At 37.9% G+C, this 23973-nt stretch overlaps 2 protein-coding genes across 7 annotated transcripts in view; one reads left to right on the top strand and one right to left on the bottom strand.

Annotated features, from left to right (window-relative positions):
• LOC115447677 (brain tumor protein) overlaps positions 1-23973 on the bottom strand; it is a 520294-nt gene that overhangs the window by 297507 nt on the left and 198814 nt on the right. The gene's annotated exons all lie outside the window — the stretch shown is intronic.
• On the top strand, positions 7816-11353 carry LOC119193845. Its single transcript, XM_037447636.1, has one exon. The coding sequence runs from the start codon at positions 7946-7948 to the stop codon at positions 11117-11119; it is 3174 nt and encodes a 1057-aa protein (XP_037303533.1). The 5' UTR covers positions 7816-7945; the 3' UTR covers positions 11120-11353.

The following is a 23973-nucleotide window of genomic DNA, read 5'->3' on the forward strand; positions in this document are numbered from 1 at the left end:
AATAAACTAACTAAAAGTAACTTATACGTCGTGTCTGACTCCAATATTTCTATTGAAGGAGACGCGTGCTAATTTGATTCGCTTGTGACTGCGTATATGAATAAGCGTCAAGAAATATCCTGATTTTGCTATTCATACAATGAATTGGCCAATTTCGCTCTGGGGTCCCTTTGACCTCGACAAACTTTTGTGGTTTTCGATCCCCTTTTTATATATCCCTTTTGACAAGACGTGACCTTATCTTGCAAAATGTAAATGGTCAGTGATTTGGAACTGTTTGTAATATGTAATTATCGCCTTTTTGGTTTTGTGGCTTCGTTTATATGGCCTGGGAAAATGGACTCTATTGTTAGGGAAACTCAAGCTGTTTCTAGAAGTATTTGCCCGAGCAAAGACGCATCTATTCAGGTGGATTTTCGCGTAAGACTTACCAAGGAAGGTTAACATTAAAATAAAAGTGGTTTAGGCGATGGCTGCCCTTCAGAATATTCCTACAGCCCACTACAATTTGACTAATAGCTTATCAGTTTCCCTGTTATTTACAAAAGAATATCTATACATTAATACGTGTAGAAAACTTTGTACTCCTGTTTAAGGACATTGTGCGTAGAAAGTGTGAGATTCGGCATGATTAAAGTTTATATAGAGGTGTGGAGAAAAATAAAATTTATTTATGAAATTTCCTCGCGACTCCGTCTGCGTCAAGAGGTTTTCCGGAAGAAAAAGCCTAAAGCTCTCAAGAGTAATGATGCTTCCTATTAGTGAAAAAAAAAATCAAAATCGGTTCCGGAGTTCATGAGATTAGCACATTCAAACTTTTTAGCTTTATATATTAAAAGAATAGATATATGTATTACAAATATATTAAATTCGACCACTGAAAAACCACTAGCAACTATAAACACTCTTTAACAAATACACTTTAATATAAATCACTTAAACATCACTCGTATTCGCATCACAACTTTTTTATTTAAAATATACTGTGTACAAATAAATAGTCGATACACGGACATATTGTGATCACGCCCGTGGCCCGGTCTTTGTATATAATCCAGTTTTACGACACTCGTAAACTGCCCCGGGTCTCACCCCAGTCTTGGAATCTCGACGCTTTGTATTTGTGATATTTTTTATGAAACTATCAAAAACTATGGGAAATTATTCCTATCTGGCGTTTTCGAAAGCGGCGTAAACCTAGTTGGGTGTGGAACGGACTGCCGAGACGAATGTCCGCAGGTTCACATCACAAGGGCACACACATCTGATTTTTCTAAATGTATGTGTACTTCTTTGTGAATTATCGCTTGTTTTAACAGTGAAAGATAATACCGTGAGGAAACCTGCATACCTGAGAAGTGCTTTATAGGAATTTTCAGGGTGCGTGTAGTCTAACCAATCCGCACTAAGCCAGCGTGGTGGACTTAGGTCTAATGCCTCTCAGTAGTAGAGGAGGCCCGTGCCCAACAGTGGGACAGTATATAATGTAGGGCTGATATTGTTATATCCCATCATATTGTGAAATATAAGTCAAGTTCAATATTGATATATGTAAACCTTGGTTCTGGACTTCAAAGCCAAGAGAAGTGAGATCTAAATATAAATGGGTGCCAAGTTCAATGGTCAACTATAACAACTTAAAATATAATTTCTTCTCATAATTTAGGATAATATATTGAAGCCTAAGATCTCACTTAGCTAGTTCGAATATACAAGTAGTCCCTGAGGTTAGCGCGTTCAAACAAAGAAACTCTTCAACTTTGTATAATAGCATAGATGCAATAAGTAATAAAATAAATTTAAATCATGCTTAAGAATACCTACGTTTTCTAAGTTTCGCAAAATGTTTACGACATTGGTAAAAGCATCAGATATCCGTCCTATTGTAGGAATTACTAGCGGTACACAAGAAAACAAAACATCAATAACAACCGTACATTTATTACTATCATAAAAACGAACTAATATATCGGAGCGGGAATCAGGATGTATCCTGTTTATTCCCTGAATCCTGTATTACGATCTTGAGAATTCTGGAAACGGCACAAGTTTTGTAGATAGCGTTGACGTAGTTAGGTCCCTTTTGAGCTGAATTTTTTTTTTTACCTGCACGTCACATTGATCCCACTGCATCTGAAGATAAGTGGAGTGGGGTCAATAAAATGTCCACTAATGAAAGATGATTACCCCTCGGCAGTCGACACAATTATGCCGGCCTGTTGGAACCGGATATACACGGGCTGATCCCGGATACACTTACGTGGGCCACAATGGCGGGTTTTAACACCTTGTGTATGGTAGTCGCTATTCGGGCGGATATAAAATATATCCTATCACCAGTATACGATTCGGTATACAAAATGATGTCATCAAGTAGCTGAACTAATTTAAAACTTTGATTTCAATGGAGATATATTTTTCTTTATCTAAAATAAAAACACTGAAGTTTATTTCAGTGACGATATCGTTTTTATAATGATTTCTTATGTTTACGCGAATGTTAGACATTGAAATTAAACTAATTTTTGTATTGTATCGCGGTTAGTATTTTATTTTTCTCCCGACGTTTCGAAGACTTTGCAGCATTCATGGTCACGGGGGGGGAGGGGGTGGGGGGTTGGGGAAAGAACGTCGGGAAAAAAATAAAATACTAACCGCGATAGAATCCGGAAATTAGAGTAATTTCAATATGCTTTTTGTTAAGAACATAAGTTTAAAGTAAAACATTTCCTGATTAATGAATTTTTTCAGCAACTTTCGTAGTCGACTGTAGTCAGTTTAATGTGAATTGGGATATTTGTGATGCAGCATTGTGCAAGCATTCTTCTTTGCCTTTTAATTTAAAGTTTTACTAATACTATAGTGCATTGTTTTTTACGCGACAAACTGACCTCACTCTACGTGAACAAGCGAAGTGGATTTTTTAAATTTATTTCTGTTGCTTTGAATGACGAGACGAGCTTGCCGTTCGCCTGATGGTAAGCGACACGACTGCCCATAAACAGTCGAAACACCATCCAACAACTTAAATTACAAAGTATTGTTTGGTATTCTACTGCGCTCGCCATCCTGAGACATGAAAAGTTAAGTCTCATTACGTCCAGTAGTTACACTGGCTACAATGCCCTTCAAACCGGAACACAACAGTGACTACACAGTGCTGCTTGGCGACAGAAATATACATTACGGTGGTTCCTACCCAGGCGGACTCTCGCATATGAGAGACCTATCACGAGTATATGGATTCCCGATTAACAAGAGATTATACGTATAATACGCTAACGAGCCGGCAAACATTCACTATGTGTGTTAATCCTTATAGAGTTCCTTAAACAAAATCTTAGACTTTAACAACACAAACTTTATTCATAAAAAACTAACGAAACAGAAGCCAGTTTCCATAACAGCGTTGTTGAACGCTGATCTGAACAGTTTTAATAACTGTCAGTTGAAAATGGGGTGTTTCTTGATATTGTTTTAGTGCGAATTAGATGATGGAATTGGGGATATGTTTCAATAGAATTAGTTTAATGTATTTTGGCGTAGTTTTTTTGCTGTTGAGGTAAGTCTATATTTGTGGGTGTTTATAATAGAGATCATACTCCAGGTAACTCATTTAACTGTTTGCAAGGACTAAAAATACACACTCACGCCTTTTATCCCCGAGGTCTACTGGTGTATCTAATTTTGCCCCCTATTCCCTCCCGTGATGTGATAAAGGTGAGCCAGGGCACAATTTTCATACTTCGGGCTGATACTGCGCAAAAATAAAACGAATATCACTTTGCCCGACCCGGGCGGGGATCGAACCTGAGATCTGCACAGCAGTCGTATCGTTAGACAACAACGCCACCGAGACAGTCAGCTACTGTCTCATAGTAACAAGCGCCGTACAACACCATAATTAACAATTCCAACTGTTGTTATAACTAAATAGTTAAGATATGCTGAATTCAGATTCAAATGCATTTAAGGTTCAAATTCCATTGATTCCTGTTACAAATAACGCAATATTCACGGCATCTCCGAGCTGGGTAAGCGGATCCCGATTATTGCCTAATGGAACGGTATGGCCGTACGTACCACCACCTGAATCATTTGGATGGCTTGGTGTTTCTACTCTGTATTTATAAGCTCATATAGGACAGGGATGGCGTACCTTTGATTGTTAATGTCCATTATTTATAAATAAAAAAATATTGTAACGTCTAGGATCGGTTTCATATATTCTAAGTGCCCTTTTTGGCGACTTTTTATGATCATGTCCTTGTTTTTTTTTTATCGGTTCTCGGCGAAGTTGCTTCATTTCACTTGTTACGTGGAGTGAAGCCCTAAGATAAATACATATACAATGTGTGGCATATTATTCGCGTGCCCGAATTATTTTGTCACCCGCCACCATTGGCGTGCGTGTTATTGGTTCGCCATCCTTGCTATAGGGCAATGCTTTGCCAGTTCTAACTTGAAAGTGAATTTACCTAGAGCCGATGTCTCAGCGTTTTTACTCCCTAAGATTATAATATAGTCATACTTCTCAAGACTTGAATACGATTTTTTTGCTTTTCTATCTTTCTCTAATAGGGTTCAATCGATTTTCGGAGGTTTTCGGTCAAGACAATATTTTGACTGCAACGAGCATACAATACGACAAACAAATCTTGTTTCCAAATAAATTATTTCTAGAATTCCTCTAGTCCGAGGGCCCCGTTACTGCTTCCTAAATTCGCATCTGTAAATATTTCACCGGTCGCAATGTTCTTTAGTAAAATTTTATACAACTGAAGTCTGTACGTCCAAGTTTCGTTTCTTGAAACCCTGAAATACGACACAAAGGAATCTCGATACAAAATATTTTCATTGTGTACCGCAGTCGTGTTTTCCTTTATATTTCTATCAGGAAGTTGGAAGTAGTGAATGTTGATACAAATAATATTCAGAGCTTGCGATTTTGGAGTAACTGATTTAGGGCAGTGGATTTTTTGTATGCGAATGAATACGGTGTAAAAACCAGATTTGGCAATATCTGGTGTGAGCAACGTGCATGAAAGTTAGGCCGGCATAATCCTGACAACCGACGTATAGTAGTGTAGCTTTATTTTGCCAGGACAAAACCAGGATGAATACGAAAGGAAGATGCTAATAATTGATTTAAGAATTCTTTTTTCTGTAAAAACCTAATTATTATTTCTCTAAGTCCTCTCACGAATTGTCTTCTTTATACAAGAGGATAATTTACAAGGTACCGGTCTTCTATGACGAAAACCATACAAAACACAACCTTATTGTTACAGCGATATAATATAATAAGTATATTTTAAACATGTACACAAAAGGTAGAAATTGTAATAAGAGCCATCTTGCGCTCATTGTAAACACTACAATTAAATGTGGCCATTTTTTATTTTTTGCCTGTCAGTCAGTCCAAAATAAAAATGTCAGTTCATAGTCAATACTGCGTTTAATTTAATAAAACGAAATAATTATTTTATACAGTGGTCAATTCGGACCCGAAACATTGGACCTTCGTTGCCGGATATTTATCAAATCCGCAAAATTAAACGACTATATCGCAATTACGTCGCGACTTGTGGCATCGGCGTTGGAACCACGAGTCTTCACCTCCGGATCGACACAGAAACGCTGTGCAGTATTAGCAGATGGTCAGATCCATCCTTCTTAATCCTATCCTAGCTGATTTGTGCCAATATCGTGTGAACTTAGTGGTTATAGGTTGTTTGTCATTGTGGTTGCGTCCGAGTCATCAGTCATCAAGTTTCTGGTGTTAACAGTAAGTGCTTGCTTTCTTTATACCACCGCAATGAGTGACGACGAATATATAAATGCATCAGCAAAGCATTTGTCAAATCCCAAATCACCTCGAAGGGATCGTACTCCGTCGAGTGTGAGTGATCTCAAAAAAAATAGAGGTACACTTAAAGGCCGATTAACTTCATTTGAAAAGTACATTCGTAAGTTAGAAAAACTTTCATTATCAAATGCTCAAAAAACAGAAGTAAATTTACGAATTCATTCCGCCGAACAATTATTAGACAGTTTCTACGATGTTCAGAGTGAAATAGATAAATTGTTAGTTGATGAGAAGGAAATAGTTTCTAGTTCTGAGTATAGAGAATCATTTGAAGATCAGTATTTCTCTGCAATGGCTGCCGCGAAATGTTTAATTGGTGATAATATTGGTGACTATTCTAACTGTCCGCGTTCGGAAAAATCTAAACAAAAACGATCAAAATTGCCAGATATTAAATTGCCAAACTTCGATGGTAGTTATGATAAGTGGTTGGAATATAAAAATTCGTATATTATAACCTCGTGATGACCTAGATGCTATTGATAAGTTTCAATATCTTAAATCCTCGCTCAGTGGTTCCGCCCTTCGAGTAATAAGTTCGCTAGAGTTTACAGCTTCTAACTACTCGCATGCATGGGAATTATTAGTAAAGAGATTTCATAATAGTCGCTTACTAGTACATAATCACGTCAAATCCTTGTTTACTGCTCAATTTCTAAATAAACAATGTCCTGAACAAATTAGAAATCTTATTGATACTGTTTTACGAAATTTGCGGTCTCTTAATACTTTGGGGGAGCCTACAGACACGTGGGACACGTTAATTATATACTTGATAAGGTCTAAGCTTGATCAAACCACCAAGCGAGAGTGGGAAGATCACAAAGGGTCATTAAAATTGATTTCGAATACAGATTCACAGTGTAACAAAATTAAATTAGATGATTTACTTGATTTTCTCAGAAATAAAGCAGATACTCTTGAAACAATTCATTACAGTAATACGAAAATTTCTCATTATAATAAAAATACATCCGATCACAAAAAACAATCAACAAATACACATCAAGTTCACAGCTTTGTTTCTACACACAACAATAAAACATATAAGTTCGAGAAACCTAAACGGGCATGTGTAATGTGCAATGGCAATCATGCATTGTATACTTGTGTCAGTTTCCTTAATTTATCGGTCGAAGATAGGATTAAATTCGTTGAAAATAAAAATCTTTGCCCAAACTGTTTACGTGCAGGTCATACAGTCGTTAACTGTATATACGGACCATGCAAACAGTGTCAGGAAAAACATAACACTCTAATTCATTTCAAAGATAATAACGTAAACATGTCATCTATACCTATAGATGCGCAAGTATATAGCACACCGTCGCCGCAGCGAAATAACAAACCGGTTTCGGCGAGCGCGTCCGCTATGCATTCTATGTCGCAGTCATATACGAGTGACTGTGACATTTACGATAAGTCCGGAGTTTTATCATTAAATCAGATAATGTTGGCTACGGCTTTAGTAGATGTCGCGAGCAATGATAATACGTTTCATACCGTTCGCGCCCTGCTTGATAACGGGAGTCAACATTGTTTATTTCCGAAAGTTTGTTGAAATATTTAAACGTCGCAGTTATACAGTCCGCTATTCGAGTCTCGGGTGTTGGACATTCGGTCACACATTCGAATCAGTCATGTGAAATAAATATACGCTCTAAGATTAACGATTTTAATACAAATATTCGTTGTATTGTTTTGCCGGAAATTACGGGGAGTATTCCGCAAAGTCATATTAAGAGCAATTTGATTACCATACCACAAAACGTAGTTCTTGCAGATCCCTCTTTCTATATATCGTCGAAAATCGATATTTTGATTGGAGCGGATAGGTTCTGGGATTTATTGGATGAAGGTCGTTTTAAACTTCCCTGCGGTCCGTATCTACAAAATTCAAAATTGGGTTGGCTGCTATCCGGCCCCATTGATTCGAAAATTTTACGAAGTAATCATGTTGTTTGTAATATTTCTCAGACATTAGATAATCAATTAAGAAAGTTTTGGGAGCTGGAAGAAATACAATTTAACGATGACAATCTCACCGAAGATGAACGTCAGTGTGAGGAAAATTTTATGCGCACTACCAAACGCGACGTAGATGGTAGGTTTTCGGTTCGAATGCCGTTAAAGGAATCTCCAGATGTGCTTGGCGATTCATTCGAAATGGCTAGAAGTCGGTTCTTAGCCTTAGAACGCAAACTAAATCGCATGCCACATTTCAAACAAATGTACTGCGAATTTATGCGAGAATATATTAGATTGGGTCACATGAAACGAATTCAAAAAGAAGATTCAACGCACTATTTTCTTCCACATCACGGAGTGTGGAGGGACGATAGTACTACCACAAAATTGCGTGTAGTGTTTGACGCCAGCGCTGTTACGACGTCAAACAAGTCATTAAATGATATACAGCTGGTAGGTCCAGCGTTGCAAAACGATATATTTTCTATTTTTTTACGATTTAGGCAGTATAGATACGTAGCCTGTGCCGACGTGGAAAAAATGTTTAGGCAGATATTAATACAAAATGATCAGAGAAATCTACAGCTTATATTTTGGAGAGAAAACTCGACCGATTCCCTCGACATTTATCAACTAAAGACCGTCACCTATGGCACTGCGTCTGCCCCATATTTAAGTATGCGTTGTATTCGTCAGTTAGCTGAAGAAGTTGATGACGAAGCTATTGCTGGCGTAATTAAAGAAGATTTTTACGTGGACGACTTAATCACGGGTCATGACAGTTTCGAGTCATTGTTGGATATTTGTGAAAGAACGTCTCAAATATTAAATTTGGGTTGTTTCCCATTACGTAAATGGACTTTCAATCATGACTCTACAACTCAGGTCTTTAAAACGTTGGCAAGAGATGAACATTGTCAAAGTAAAACACTCGGGCTGAGTTGGTCGAATATCACTGACGAATTTCATTTTACAACAGAATTGGAAAATTTAGCTACAGTAACTAAACGAGTTATTCTGTCGGTTGTTTCCCAGATCTATGATCCCTTAGGTCTGTTATCTCCGAGTATAATCATTGCTAAAATTCTCCTACAAAGGTTATGGTTGCAAAAAATTGATTGGGATGATCCAGTTCCTGACGATATTGTGATCATGTGGAATCGCTTTATTAATTCTATTACAGAGACATTAAACTTATTACGAATTCCGCGTTACGTCATGAGTGAAGGGACGCTGCGTTGTGAACTTCATATTTTTGCAGACGCTTCACAGGATGCATACGGTGCCTGTGCTTATATAAAAACGTATGACGAGTCTTCACGCAACACTGTTCAATTATTGTGTTCCAAAGGTAAAGTTGCCCCAGTTAAAACTATTACAATACCGCGGCTTGAGTTGTGCGCAGCACTTTTAGGTGCCAAGTTGTATAAAAAGATTACAGTTTCACTCAGATTAAAATTTAATAAGACATATTTCTGGACGGATTCAACAATAGTGTTGGGTTGGATTAAAATGTCACCTCGTATGCTTAAAACTTTCGTACAAAATCGTGTCACACAAATAAACGAACTGACAGGCGATGCGCTATGGTGCCATGTCAGCAGCAAAGACAACCCGGCGGATTATGTGTCTAGAGGTTTATATTTGGAAGAGTTACATAAATGCAAAACTTGGTGGCACGGACCAGAGTTTATAGCTGCCGATAATTTAAATTATACCACTAATGTAATTTTAAATGATACCTTATTACCTGAAGTAAAATCTCAGTCTCATATTGCTACAAATATCATGACAAATGATTTTAACGGTGAATTATTTGATTTTAACAGATTTTCTTCATTTAACCGAATGCGACGCACTGCAGCATACATTCTGCGATTTATCTATAATATGCGCGTGGCTAATAAACAACTGCGTAAAACCGGTTTGTTGTCAGCTGATGAATTAAGCCAATCAGAGCTTTTTTTAACGCGGTTCGCTCAGGTGCAGTCATTTGGTAACAATTATGATACACAAAAAAAACATCGTTCGGGTAAATTGTCAGGACTCAACGTGTTTGTAGACGCTAACAATATTTTGAGAGTTGGTGGTAGATTAAATAATTCAAGTTTCGATTACGATAAAAAACATCCCGTGTTATTGTGCGGTAAACATAGATTTACATCGTTATTATTTAGATCGGAACATAAGCGATTATTGCATGCGGGACCTCAGCTTCTCTTATCTAACATTCGTGAGTGTTGGTGGCCATTAGGTGGTAGAAATCTAGCAAGAAAAACGGTACATCAATGTGTGACGTGTTCTCGCTTGAAGAGCGTTACTTTAAAGCCCATTATGGGTGATTTGCCGGCCAAACGGCTTGAAGAGGGTTTTCCATTTAAATTCTGCGGCGTGGACTATGCTGGTCCGGTTATGATTTTAACTCGAAATGGCAGGGGAGCTAAATTAATAAAAGGTTATATTTGTTTATTTGTTTGTTTTTGTACACGCGCTATACATTTAGAACTGGTCACTAGTTTATCGACAGACGATTACATACTCGCATTAAAGAGATTTATATCTAGACGTGGTAAGCCAGCAGAGATATTTTCTGACAATGGCAAGAATTTCGTAGGCGCTGAAAGGCAATTTCAAACATTTTTAACTGAAAATATGGAAGGTATAGTCGATTATGCAGCGGGCAATGGGATGAAATTTAGTTTTATTCCTCCTTACTCTCCTCATTTCGGTGGTCTGTGGGAAGCGGGAGTAAAATCTTGCAAGTACCACTTGAAACGTGTCGTAGGTAATTGTAACCTAACTTATGAAGAATTTAGCACGGTATTGGCACAAATTGAAGCTGTCCTAAATTCCCGTCCTATATCCGTTTTATCCTCAGATCCTAACGACGCGCTCCCTCTTACACCAGCTCACTTCCTGGTCGGTCGCCCCCTTACTGCGCCCACACAAGGAGACCTCACAAATGCTCCGAGTCACACTCTGTTGCGATACGACCGCATAGAAAAGATAAGACAGCATTTTTGGCAGAGATGGGCTAAGGAGTATGTGTCGGAACTTCAAAGTCGGTCCAAATGGAAATCCAACATTAGCGAGCTGGCAGTTGATACAATAGTACTGGTCAAAGAGGACAACGTCCCCCCATTATCGTGGAAGCTGGCACGAGTTATACAAGTGTATCCGGGGAAGGACGGTGTTTCACGAGTGGCAGATCTTCGGACCTCATCAGGCGTGATTCGGCGTGCATTCTCGAAGATTTGTCCGCTGCCTATCACATCACAATGAGGAAGCGATTCGCATATTTTATCACTGAAGATAATTTACATTGGAGCCTGCGGCATCCAAGGCCGGGGCCATGTTACAGCGATATAATATAATATATTTTAAACATGTACACAAAAGGTAGAAATTGTAATAAGAGCCATCTTGCGCTCATTGTAAACACTACAATTAAATGTGGCCATTTTTTATTTTTTGCTTGTCAGTCAGTCCAAAATAAAAATGTCAGTTCATAGTCAATACTGCGTTTAATTTAATAAAACGAAATAATTATTTTATACAGTGGTCAATTCGGACCCAAAACACTTATTAACATCAACAAAATCCCATAAAGGATAATTTTCCTTAAACAAAACCCGGAACGCTGTTTACTATCCCATTTGCCAATAAAAATACCATTATAAGTGAAATGCTGACGGATGAAATCCTTGTAAATCCTCACGGGAGCATTCGCCGACGATTAATTCAATATCGTAAGTTTATGTCAAATATGATTATAGTAAGTAATCTGACCTGAAAATTATACCTCGCCATGTTGTGGAAAGTAGGCTGGTAGGATATATTTTATATCCGCCCGGATAGTGACCACCGTACACAAGGTGTTAAAACCCACTATAGTGGCCCACGTGTGTCGCGTTCCGGGATCAGTCTGTGTATGTCCGGTTCCAACAGGCCGGCATAATTCTATAATGATATCTTATGTTAGACATTAAGACACTGTAAGCTCATTCTGTGTAGATCCGACCACAAACATCTAAAATTTAAATCTATACTATTATATAAAGCTGAGGAGTTTGTTTGTTTGTTTGTTTGAACGCGCTAATCTCAGGAACTACCGGTCCAAACTGAAAAATTCTTTTTTCGTTGGATAGCCCTTTGTTCGTGGAGTGCTATAGGCTATATATCATCACGCTATACCGAATAGGAGCGGAGCAGTAATGGCTAATCTCAGGAAATACCGGTCCAAACTGAAAAAATCTTTTTGCGTTGGATAGCCCTTTGTTCGTGGAGTACTATAGGCTATATATATATATATATATATATATATATATATATATATATATATATATATATATCATCACGCTATACCCAATAGGAGCGGAGCAGTAATGGCCAATCTCAGGAAATACCGGTCCAAACTGAAAAATTCTTTTTGCGTTGGATAGCCATTTGTTCGTGGAGTGCTATAGGCTATATATCATCACGCTATACCGAATAGGAGCGGAGCAGTAATGGCTAATCTCAGGAAATACCGGTCCAAACTGAAAAATTCTTTTTGCGTTGGATAGCCCTTTGTTCGTGGAGTACTATAGGCTATATATATATATATCATCACGCTATACCCATTAGGAGCAGAGCAGTAAAAGCTAATCTCAGGAACTACCGGTCCAAATTGAAAAAATATTTTTGCGTTGGATAGCCCTTTGTTTGTGTAGTGGTCTTAGTTATATATCATCACGCTATGACCAATAGGAGCGGAGCAGTAATGAAACATGTTGCAAAAACGGGGACAATTTATTAGTTTTGAGAGCGTCCGTTGCGTGCGCTGCGTAAACGGTTAAAGTTATGCAACAATGATGTATGACGGGATTGTTCCTCTTAAAAAGTTCTAAAAAATATATTATAAAACAAAGTCCCCCGCTGCATCCGTCTGCCTAAACTCAAAAACTACCCAACGTATTAAGATGAAATTTGGTATGGAGACAGTTTGAGACCCTGGGAAGAACATAGGCTCCCGGGAAACTACTACTTTTATAACGGAATACTTTAGCCTGAAAAACTTTATAACGCGGGCGGAGCCGCGGGCAAAAGCTAGTAGTTGTATAATTGTAAAATGTAGCTTGACTTTTCGGATGACCAACTCTTCAGTCCGCCCCGTGACCATGAAGGCTGCAGTCTTCGAAACATCGGGATTAAATTAAAATATAAAAATCGCGATAAAATCCGAAAAATAGTTTAATTTTAACGGCATAATTGTGTCGACTGACGAGGGGTAATCATCTCTCGTCAGTCGACATTCTATTGGACCCACTCCACTTACCATACAGTAAGATCACTTTGCCGCGCCTTTATGATTAAAAAAAACTACTAGTTAACTTCTGAAGACTAACTATTATCTTAAAGCAAACGGACTATATTCACATCCCTAATAATAATATCAGCCCTGTATTATATACTTGCCCACTGCTGAGCACGGCCTCTACTACTGAGAGGGATTAGGCCTTAGTCCACCACGCTGGCCTAGTGCGGATTGGTAGACTTCACACACCTTCGAAATTCCTATAGAGAATCTCAGATGTGCAGGTTTCCTCACGATGTTTTCCTTCACCGTTAAAGCGAACGATAAATTCACAAAGAATACACACATGATTTTAGCAAATTCAGAGGTGTGTGCCCTTGGGATTTGAACCTGCGGACATTCGTCTCGGCAGTCCGTTCCACACCCAACTAGGCTATCGCCGCTTGATTTTCACGTCCCTGCCGATCCTCAAATGAAGTCGTTACACCCAAACTTGTACCGCCATCCTCGCATACATATTTAAGTACACGGTTTCCCGGTTTTATTATTATGTTTGCCGGGAATATTTGCGTGAAGTAGCTATTTGTTTATAATGTTCCGCTCTCCCGGTGTTCCCGAATAAGCCGGGATAAGGGCGCGTGTTTTATTCAGAGTTCATGTTATTTGCGGTGTATTGCATGGTTTTTATCGACCCGTTGGTTTAATGGTTGAGTACTATGGGGTTTGGGTTCAATTTTATATGCAACCAGAGTTACTTTTTGCCGTGTGATCCATCCAATGCTGTGATAGAGCATTCACAACAAAGAGCACTTTCTGACCCCGGGCTGATACTGAGCAGAAAAAATCCAATATCCCTCGACGCAGAATTTGAACCTGGGACCTGAGCGGTATACCACACGCAATCCAACGCCACAAAGGCAATACTTCAAACCTTTACATTCGTTACCTAACCACATCTCCATAAGCTCGTAAAACCGAGGCCTAGTAAATAAAGATTACTCCGCATTGCTTCCGCATCCGCCCCGTGACGTCATACGCAAATTAATTGGCCCGTTACGTAAGGTACGGGAGTTTTAACGTTTCGGGTGGGGTTCGATCGATTTTCGTATGCTTGTATCTTTTGGGGTAGATATGGATTGGTTCTTTGAATTGTTTTAGTTAAGAATATTTTAAAGTTACTGCGTCGGTGGTGTAGTTATATTACGGTACGACTGCGGTGTTGAGGTCTAGGGTTCGATCTCGAGTTGGGCAAAGTGATATTGGGTTATTTAATTCAGTATTAGCCTGGAGTTTGGAATTTTTGCCCGATATGGCGATATGCTAATCCCCCTATTACATGATGGGACGGAATACACACGGTGGAAAGTGGGTGCACCAGTTGCGATCCTGCCTACCCCTTCGGGAATAAATGGTGTGAGTGAGTGTGTACAATAATCACAAAGTATAGTATACCTACTTAAGGCTACATTTGTATACTAGAAAGAAAGAAAAAAGTTTTTATTGACACAAAATGTAGTTATCACTACATAGTATAAAACAAAGTAGCTTTCTCTGTCCCTATCTATGTATGCTTAAATCTTTAAAACTACGCAACGGATTTTGATGCGGTTTTTTTTAATAGATAGAGTGATTCAAGAGGAAGGTTTATATGTATAATAATAACATCCATTAAATAGTCAGCATTGCACCCGTGCGAAGCCGGGGCGGGTCGCTAGTAACACATAAAGTATTTTTTTTAAAAAACAATTAATTACGAGTAGGTAGATTATTTTTTTAACTAATTCGAACTATTTTAAACACTTTTAACCTTTTCATATTAAATAAAAGGACCAAAGTTGCAATAAGACTTTTAGAAATAATCCGATCGTGGGTGGACGTCCAACGCTGCGCTTGTCAGTTCGTGGTCTCCACTCCAGAACCTTCTTGCCCCATCAGCCATTAGTTCTGCGAGCTCTGTGTTTTAGGATAACTAAACTACAATTAATTCTGGAACGGGGTGGGTCAAATATTAGGGGGGTTAGACCCACTTACTCTGTTTCTTATCACAAACATTAAACCGTTTAATTAATACAGATAGCAGCAAATACGTCTAATATAAGCAATGATGTGCCGGAATTAAGATAACGCCTATAATGGCCTTATGATCACTTAACTGCCAACTGTCACGCTATGGCTTAGCGGGCTTGTAATTAAGACTTACGTAGAGAGGACGGATTTAGTGGGGGACATGCTTAGGTTATATTAATATCAAATAATTTAGTTAGGTGCGTTGAATTGTAATAATGCAGGAAACAATTGTGTTACTAACGAAATATTAATCATAAATGTTATTTAAATTACTACATAAAAAATTACATATTTTATTATCAACTTTTTTAATTTATACGATTATTTCTAATGCTTGAATCTGTTTTGTTAATATCATGAAGTTTCAAAATAGAGTTTAAATAGATTCAAATGATCCTCGGTTCATTAAAGCCACCAAAAACTCATATCTATATATATAAAAATACTTCCAAAAATGCATTACGTATTCAACATTAATCTTTAGGGTGATTACCCCCGGCGCCATATCGCAATTCCGGCCCTGCACAAAGTGCTTTGGGTAGGTATTTAAAAGCTCGTTAAAATCCATTAAACACGTCGCCATTTTAATCAGCACGCAGCAAGTTATCGCTAATGCTGGACGTGATTTAAGCTTTGGTTAGAACATAAACTCACTTTAGTATGACGGAAATGAAGAACTCCGAATTTTAGTTTTCTTTTGATTAGATGTTACGCAAATAGACAACCCACAAGAAGAACACTGCGAGGTAGCCTTGCTGGTATTTGTTTATTTTTAACCGACTTCAAAAAAGGAGGAGGTTCTCAATTCGACTGCGTGTTTTTTTGTGTTTGTTACGCGATTAATTGTGGACCGATCTTCAAAACTTTTTTTTTTTAAAGAGATACTTCTGATGTGGTCCCATAGTCAACAAATCAGGATCTGATGATTGGATACTGGAGAAATCGAGGGCAACCCTCAAATTTTATAAGTCCAGACATAGTTTTTCGCAAACTTTATGAAGTAACTTAAGTACTTGCGTGTGGTAATCATCGTCTTATGTAGCTGAGCTGATGATGGAAGGTATAACTCCTTTTAGATTAGGCACCGACTCCAAAACTGGTAACCAGTTTATAGGTAATGTTAAATTATTTTTTGGTTTTTAGTGGTTTTTTGAAGGTGGATTATTTTTTGTTTATATTATTATAATCTTAAGAAACATAATAATTATTTATATATAGACGTTTGTATTCTAGTTCTGTTCTGTATAGACGTTTGTATTCTTGTTCTGTTCTGTGTTTTAACACCAACAATAAATATATCTTTCTTTCTTTCTATGAAAATATTTCCACTATGCGAGAAAAGTCTTTCCCGATGCAAAAGTCCATAAATCATTGTTCTGAACGTCAGCGCCGTCTATTTAACAAATTACCGGGATAAACAACATAAGAAATAGGCTATGTGTTAATCCAGGACATGGTCTACCCATGTCAGTTGTTTTTTTTCAAATGCGTCGAATTAGTACTTTTAATTATCGAAATGGGTGAAAATAATGTCTCACATAGGTTGAAAGGGGTGGGGGGGGGGAGGCTATAGGCTATAGGCTATATATATATATATCATCACGCTATACCCATTAGGAGCAGAGCAGTAAAAGCTAATCTCAGGAACTACCGGTCCAAATTGAAAAAATATTTTTGCGTTGGATAGCCCTTTGTTTGTGTAGTGGTCTTAGTTATATATCATCACGCTATGACCAATAGGAGCGGAGCAGTAATGAAACATGTTGCAAAAACGGGGACAATTTATTAGTTTTGAGAGCGTCCGTTGCGTGCGCTGCGTAAACGGTTAAAGTTATGCAACAATGATGTATGACGGGATTGTTCCTCTTAAAAAGTTCTAAAAAATATATTATAAAACAAAGTCCCCCGCTGCATCCGTCTGCCTAAACTCAAAAACTACCCAACGTATTAAGATGAAATTTGGTATGGAGACAGTTTGAGACCCTGGGAAGAACATAGGCTCCCGGGAAACTACTACTTTTATAACGGAATACTTTAGCCTGAAAAACTTTATAACGCGGGCGGAGCCGCGGGCAAAAGCTAGTAGTTGTATAATTGTAAAATGTAGCTTGACTTTTCGGATGACCAACTCTTCAGTCCGCCCCGTGACCATGAAGGCTGCAGTCTTCGAAACATCGGGATTAAATTAAAATATAAAAATCGCGATAAAATCCGAAAAATAGTTTAATTTTAACGGCATAATTGTGTCGACTGACGAGGGGTAATCATCTCTCGTCAGTCGACATTCTATTGGACCCACTCCACTTACCATACAGTAAGATCACTTTGCCGCGCCTTTATGATTAAAAAAACTACTAGTTAACTTCTGAAGACTAACTATTATCTTAAAGCAAACGGACTATATTCACATCCCTAATAATAATATCAGCCCTGTATTATATACTTGCCCACTGCTGAGCACGGCCTCTACTACTGAGAGGGATTAGGCCTTAGTCCACCACGCTGGCCTAGTGCGGATTGGTAGACTTCACACACCTTCGAAATTCCTATAGAGAATCTCAGATGTGCAGGTTTCCTCACGATGTTTTCCTTCACCGTTAAAGCGAACGATAAATTCACAAAGAATACACACATGATTTTAGCAAATTCAGAGGTGTGTGCCCTTGGGATTTGAACCTGCGGACATTCGTCTCGGCAGTCCGTTCCACACCCAACTAGGCTATCGCCGCTTGATTTTCACGTCCCTGCCGATCCTCAAATGAAGTCGTTACACCCAAACTTGTACCGCCATCCTCGCATACATATTTAAGTACACGGTTTCCCGGTTTTATTATTATGTTTGCCGGGAATATTTGCGTGAAGTAGCTATTTGTTTATAATGTTCCGCTCTCCCGGTGTTCCCGAATAAGCCGGGATAAGGGCGCGTGTTTTATTCAGAGTTCATGTTATTTGCGGTGTATTGCATGGTTTTTATCGACCCGTTGGTTTAATGGTTGAGTACTATGGGGTTTGGGTTCAATTTTATATGCAACCAGAGTTACTTTTTGCCGTGTGATCCATCCAATGCTGTGATAGAGCATTCACAACAAAGAGCACTTTCTGACCCCGGGCTGATACTGAGCAGAAAAATCCAATATCCCTCGACGCAGAATTTGAACCTGGGACCTGAGCGGTATACCACACGCAATCCAACGCCACAAAGGCAATACTTCAAACCTTTACATTCGTTACCTAACCACATCTCCATAAGCTCGTAAAACCGAGGCCTAGTAAATAAAGATTACTCCGCATTGCTTCCGCATCCGCCCCGTGACGTCATACGCAAATTAATTGGCCCGTTACGTAAGGTACGGGAGTTTTAACGTTTCGGGTGGGGTTCGATCGATTTTCGTATGCTTGTATCTTTTGGGGTAGATATGGATTGGTTCTTTGAATTGTTTTAGTTAAGAATATTTTAAAGTTACTGCGTCGGTGGTGTAGTTATATTACGGTACGACTGCGGTGTTGAGGTCTAGGGTTCGATCTCGAGTTGGGCAAAGTGATATTGGGTTATTTAATTCAGTATTAGCCTGGAGTTTGGAATTTTTGCCCGATATGGCGATATGCTAATCCCCCTATTACATGATGGGACGGAATACACACGGTGGAAAGTGGGTGCACCAGTTGCGATCCTGCCTACCCCTTCGGGAATAAATGGTGTGAGTGAGTGTGTACAATAATCACAAAGTATAGTATACCTACTTAAGGCTACATTTGTATACTAGAAAGAAAGAAAAAAGTTTTTATTGACACAAAATGTAGTTATCACTACATAGTATAAAACAAAGTAGCTTTCTCTGTCCCTATCTATGTATGCTTAAATCTTTAAAACTACGCAACGGATTTTGATGCGGTTTTTTTTAATAGATAGAGTGATTCAAGAGGAAGGTTTATATGTATAATAATAACATCCATTAAATAGTCAGCATTGCACCCGTGCGAAGCCGGGGCGGGTCGCTAGTAACACATAAAAGTATTTTTTTTTAAAAAACAATTAATTACGAGTAGGTAGATTATTTTTTTAACTAATTCGAACTATTTTAAACACTTTTAACCTTTTCATATTAAATAAAAGGACCAAAGTTGCAATAAGACTTTTAGAAATAATCCGATCGTGGGTGGACGTCCAACGCTGCGCTTGTCAGTTCGTGGTCTCCACTCCAGAACCTTCTTGCCCCATCAGCCATTAGTTCTGCGAGCTCTGTGTTTTAGGATAACTAAACTACAATTAATTCTGGAACGGGGTGAGTCAAATATTAGGGGGGTTAGACCCACTTACCCTGTTTCTTATCACAAACATTAAACCGTTTAATTAATACAGATAGCAGCAAATACGTCTAATATAAGCAATGATGTGCCGGAATTAAGATAACGCCTATAATGGCCTTATGATCACTTAACTGCCAACTGTCACGCTATGGCTTAGCGGGCTTGTAATTAAGACTTACGTAGAGAGGACGGATTTAGTGGGGGACATGCTTAGGTTATATTAATATCAAATAATTTAGTTAGGTGCGTTGAATTGTAATAATGCAGGAAACAATTGTGTTACTAACGAAATATTAATCATAAATGTTATTTAAATTACTACATAAAAAATTACATATTTTATTATCAACTTTTTTAATTTATACGATTATTTCTAATGCTTGAATCTGTTTTGTTAATATCATGAAGTTTCAAAATAGAGTTTAAATAGATTCAAATGATCCTCGGTTCATTAAAGCCACCAAAACTCATATCTATATATATAAAAATACTTCCAAAAATGCATTACGTATTCAACATTAATCTTTAGGGTGATTACCCCCGGCGCCATATCGCAATTCCGGCCCTGCACAAAGTGCTTTGGGTAGGTATTTAAAAGCTCGTTAAAATCCATTAAACACGTCGCCATTTTAATCAGCACGCAGCAAGTTATCGCTAATGCTGGACGTGATTTAAGCTTTGGTTAGAACATAAACTCACTTTAGTATGACGGAAATGAAGAACTCCGAATTTTAGTTTTCTTTTGATTAGATGTTACGCAAATAGACAACCCACAAGAAGAACACTGCGAGGTAGCCTTGCTGGTATTTGTTTATTTTTAACCGACTTCAAAAAAGGAGGAGGTTCTCAATTCGACTGCGTGTTTTTGTGTTTGTTACGCGATTAATTGTGGACCGATCTTCAAAACTTTTTTTTAAAGAGATACTTCTGATGTGGTCCCATAGTCAACAAATCAGGATCTGATGATTGGATACTGGAGAAATCGAGGGCAACCCTCAAATTTTATAAGTCCAGACATAGTTTTTCGCAAACTTTATGAAGTAACTTAAGTACTTGCGTGTGGTAATCATCGTCTTATGTAGCTGAGCTGATGATGGAAGGTATAACTCCTTTTAGATTAGGCACCGACTCCAAAACTGGTAACCAGTTTATAGGTAATGTTAAATTATTTTTTGGTTTTTAGTGGTTTTTTGAAGGTGGATTATTTTTTGTTTATATTATAATAATCTTAAGAAACATAATAATTATTTATATATAGACGTTTGTATTCTAGTTCTGTTCTGTATAGACGTTTGTATTCTTGTTCTGTTCTGTGTTTTAACACCAACAATAAATATATCTTTCTTTCTTTCTAAGAAAATATTTCCACTATGCGAGAAAAGTCTTTCCCGATGCAAAAGTCCATAAATCATTGTTCTGAACGTCAGCGCCGTCTATTTAACAAATTACCGGGATACAACATAAGAAATAGGCTATGTGTTAATCCAGGACATGGTCTACCCATGTCAGTTGTTTTTTTTCAAATGCGTCGAATTAGTACTTTTAATTATCGAAATGGGTGAAAATAATGTCTCACATAGGTTGAAAGGGGTGGGAGGGGGGAGGTTCCGCTATTCGGTACGTAAGTACGTAATTTGAGCATCTTGTTATTTACCAGAGATAATAACAGATTTCAGATTAACAGTAGAAAAACTCATGTGTCTATCCATACGGGGAATGAACCCGAGAAATCAGCGCGGCAGTCGCAGTACAACTTTCCAAAGGTATTCAAGTTGTGTCTAGTCAAATTTCTTATATATATTATAAAACAAAATTCCCCACAACGTCTATCTAAACGCGATAAATCCAAAAACTACCGATAGGAATACGATTGTTCGGAAATTTTAGACCGGGAAGGACATGGGCTACATTTTATTCCCGAAAAACTCTTTCACGCGGACGAACCTGCGAGCAAAAGCTAGTAAGTAATCATCATCATCAGCCGCATGATGTCCACTGCTGAACATGGGCCTCCTCCAAAGATTTCCAAATCGACCTATTGTAAGCAGCCCGCAAGTTAAAGTAATAAATAGCATAAAACCTTGCCCTTATTTAACTTTTTCTTCAACTCCATATTACGTATCGTTAATATTTGTAAACACGCGGAATCCATTTTTATCGTAGGTTTTTATTTACAGTCTTTGAAGGTCAGAATAACTTCGTAGTCATTCAATAACATGTTTTTTGTTTACATCTATACTATTATATAAAGCTGAAGAGTTTGTTTGTTTGTTTGTTTGTTTGTTTGAACGCGCTAATCTCAGGAACTACCGGTCCAAACTGAAAAATTCTTTTTGCGTTGGATAGCCCTATGTTCGTGGAGTGCTATAGGCTATATATCATCACGCTATACCCAATGGGAGCGGGGCAGTAATAGCTAATCTCAGGAACTACCGGTTCAAATTGAAAAATTCTTTTTGTGTTGGATAGCCCTTTGGTCGTGGAGTGCTATAGGCTATATATCATCACGCTATACCCAATGGGAGCGGAGCAGTAATAGCTAATTTCAGGAACTACCGGTTCAAATTGAAAAAATCTTTTTGTGTTGGATAGCCCTTTGGTCGTGGAGTGCTATAGGCTATATATCATCACGCTATACCCAATGGGAGCGGGGCAGTAATAGCTAATCTCAGGAACTACCGGTTCAAATTGAAAAATTCTTTTTGTGTTGGATAGCCCTTTGGTCGTGGAGTGCTATAGGCTATATATCATCACGCTATACCCAATGGGAGCGGAGCAGTGGTAGCTAATCTCAGGAACTACCGGTTCGAACTGAAAAAATATTTTTGTGTTGAATAGCCCTTTATTTGTGGAGTGCTATAGGCTATATATCATCACGCTATACCCAATAGGAGCGGAGCAGTAATGGCGAATCTCAGGAACTACCGGTCCAAACTGAAAAAATATTTTGGCGTTGGATAGCCCTTTGTTCGTAGAGTGCTATTTGCTATATATCATCACGCTATACCTAATAGGAGCGGAGCAGTAATAGCTAATCTCAGGAACTACCGATTCGAACTGAAAAAATCTGTTTGTGTTGAATAGCCTTTTGTTTGTAGAGTGCTCTAAGTTATATATCATCACGCTATGACCAATAGGAGCGGAGCAGTAATGGCTAAACTCAGGAACTACCAGTTTGAACTGAAAAAATCGTTTTGTGTTGGATAGCCCTTTATTTGTGGAGTACTATAGGCTGTATATCATCACGCTATGACCAATAGGAGCGGAGCAGAAATGAAACATGTTGCAAAAACGGGGACAATTTATTAGTTTGGAGAGCTTCCGTTGCGTGCGCTGCGCAAACGGTTAGAGTTATGCAACAATGATGTATGACGGGATTGTTCCTCTTAAAAAGTTCTAAAAAATATATTATAAAACAAAGACCTCCACTGCATCTGTCTGCCTGAACGTGTTAAACTCAAAAACTACCCAACGTATTAAGATGAAATTTGGTATGGAGACAGTTTGAGAACCTGGGAAGAACATAGGCTCCCGGGAAACTACTACTTTTATAACGGAAAACTTTAGCCTGAAAAACTTTATAACGCAGGCGGAGCCGCGGGCAAAAGCTAGTCTATATAATAAACTTTCGAATCAAGACTCGAGTGTATTTTAAACAATATTTTATGGCACAATACTGTTGTGCTATATTACGACTTGAATCTATTTCCCCGACAGTAAACAGTTAAAAATGTTATAAATTGTATTTACTACAATATATTTGAAATCAAAATACCGTAACTTTTACAGCATAGTAGTATTTGATGGTATAGGTAGTGCCTATTATAGTAAATAATATATTACATATGTAAAATATCGTTAAAATTTCTTAAACTGCTTCCAAAAAGGTCTTCAAGTTGTGTTTTTATGTATTTACACGGAATACCCTGACATTTGTGGTTCGATTTCCGTAATTGCATTTTTATTTATTAAAGTAGGTTTGCGAAATGGTACTTCTATAATATCTTTTGTTTTGGTTCAATTTTAATATATTTAGCAGACCTCAATATTATGAGTAATGAGTCATCTAATGCCATCAAACGCGACCGCGACCTCTTTTCATGAGATGCCAATTGCCAACCATTCGTAATGTCACGTTTTGTATTGCAACACTATGATTAATACAAAATCATCCCAACACAATAGTAATGACCTAATCAATGTAATAATATTCTGTAATGCACATAATAATCATAAAGGCTTTGGCTGTAAGTCTTTTGAGTGTGATCATTTATTTCAAATAATGAATTCAACAGCCTTGTGCTAAATGTAAATAAATGACAAATACAGATTCCTTTTTTAAATTTTATTTTCTTTTTGATATATCCACAACAAAAAAAAATTCAATTCTCTCTCCAAAAAATGTGACAAATGTATAAATATAAAAAACCGGCGTTCCATTTCACTTATCACTTAAATCAAATTT

Source organism: Manduca sexta, chromosome 7 (genome assembly GCF_014839805.1).
Source record: "Manduca sexta isolate Smith_Timp_Sample1 chromosome 7, JHU_Msex_v1.0, whole genome shotgun sequence".
Lineage (NCBI taxonomy): Eukaryota > Metazoa > Arthropoda > Insecta > Lepidoptera > Sphingidae > Manduca > Manduca sexta.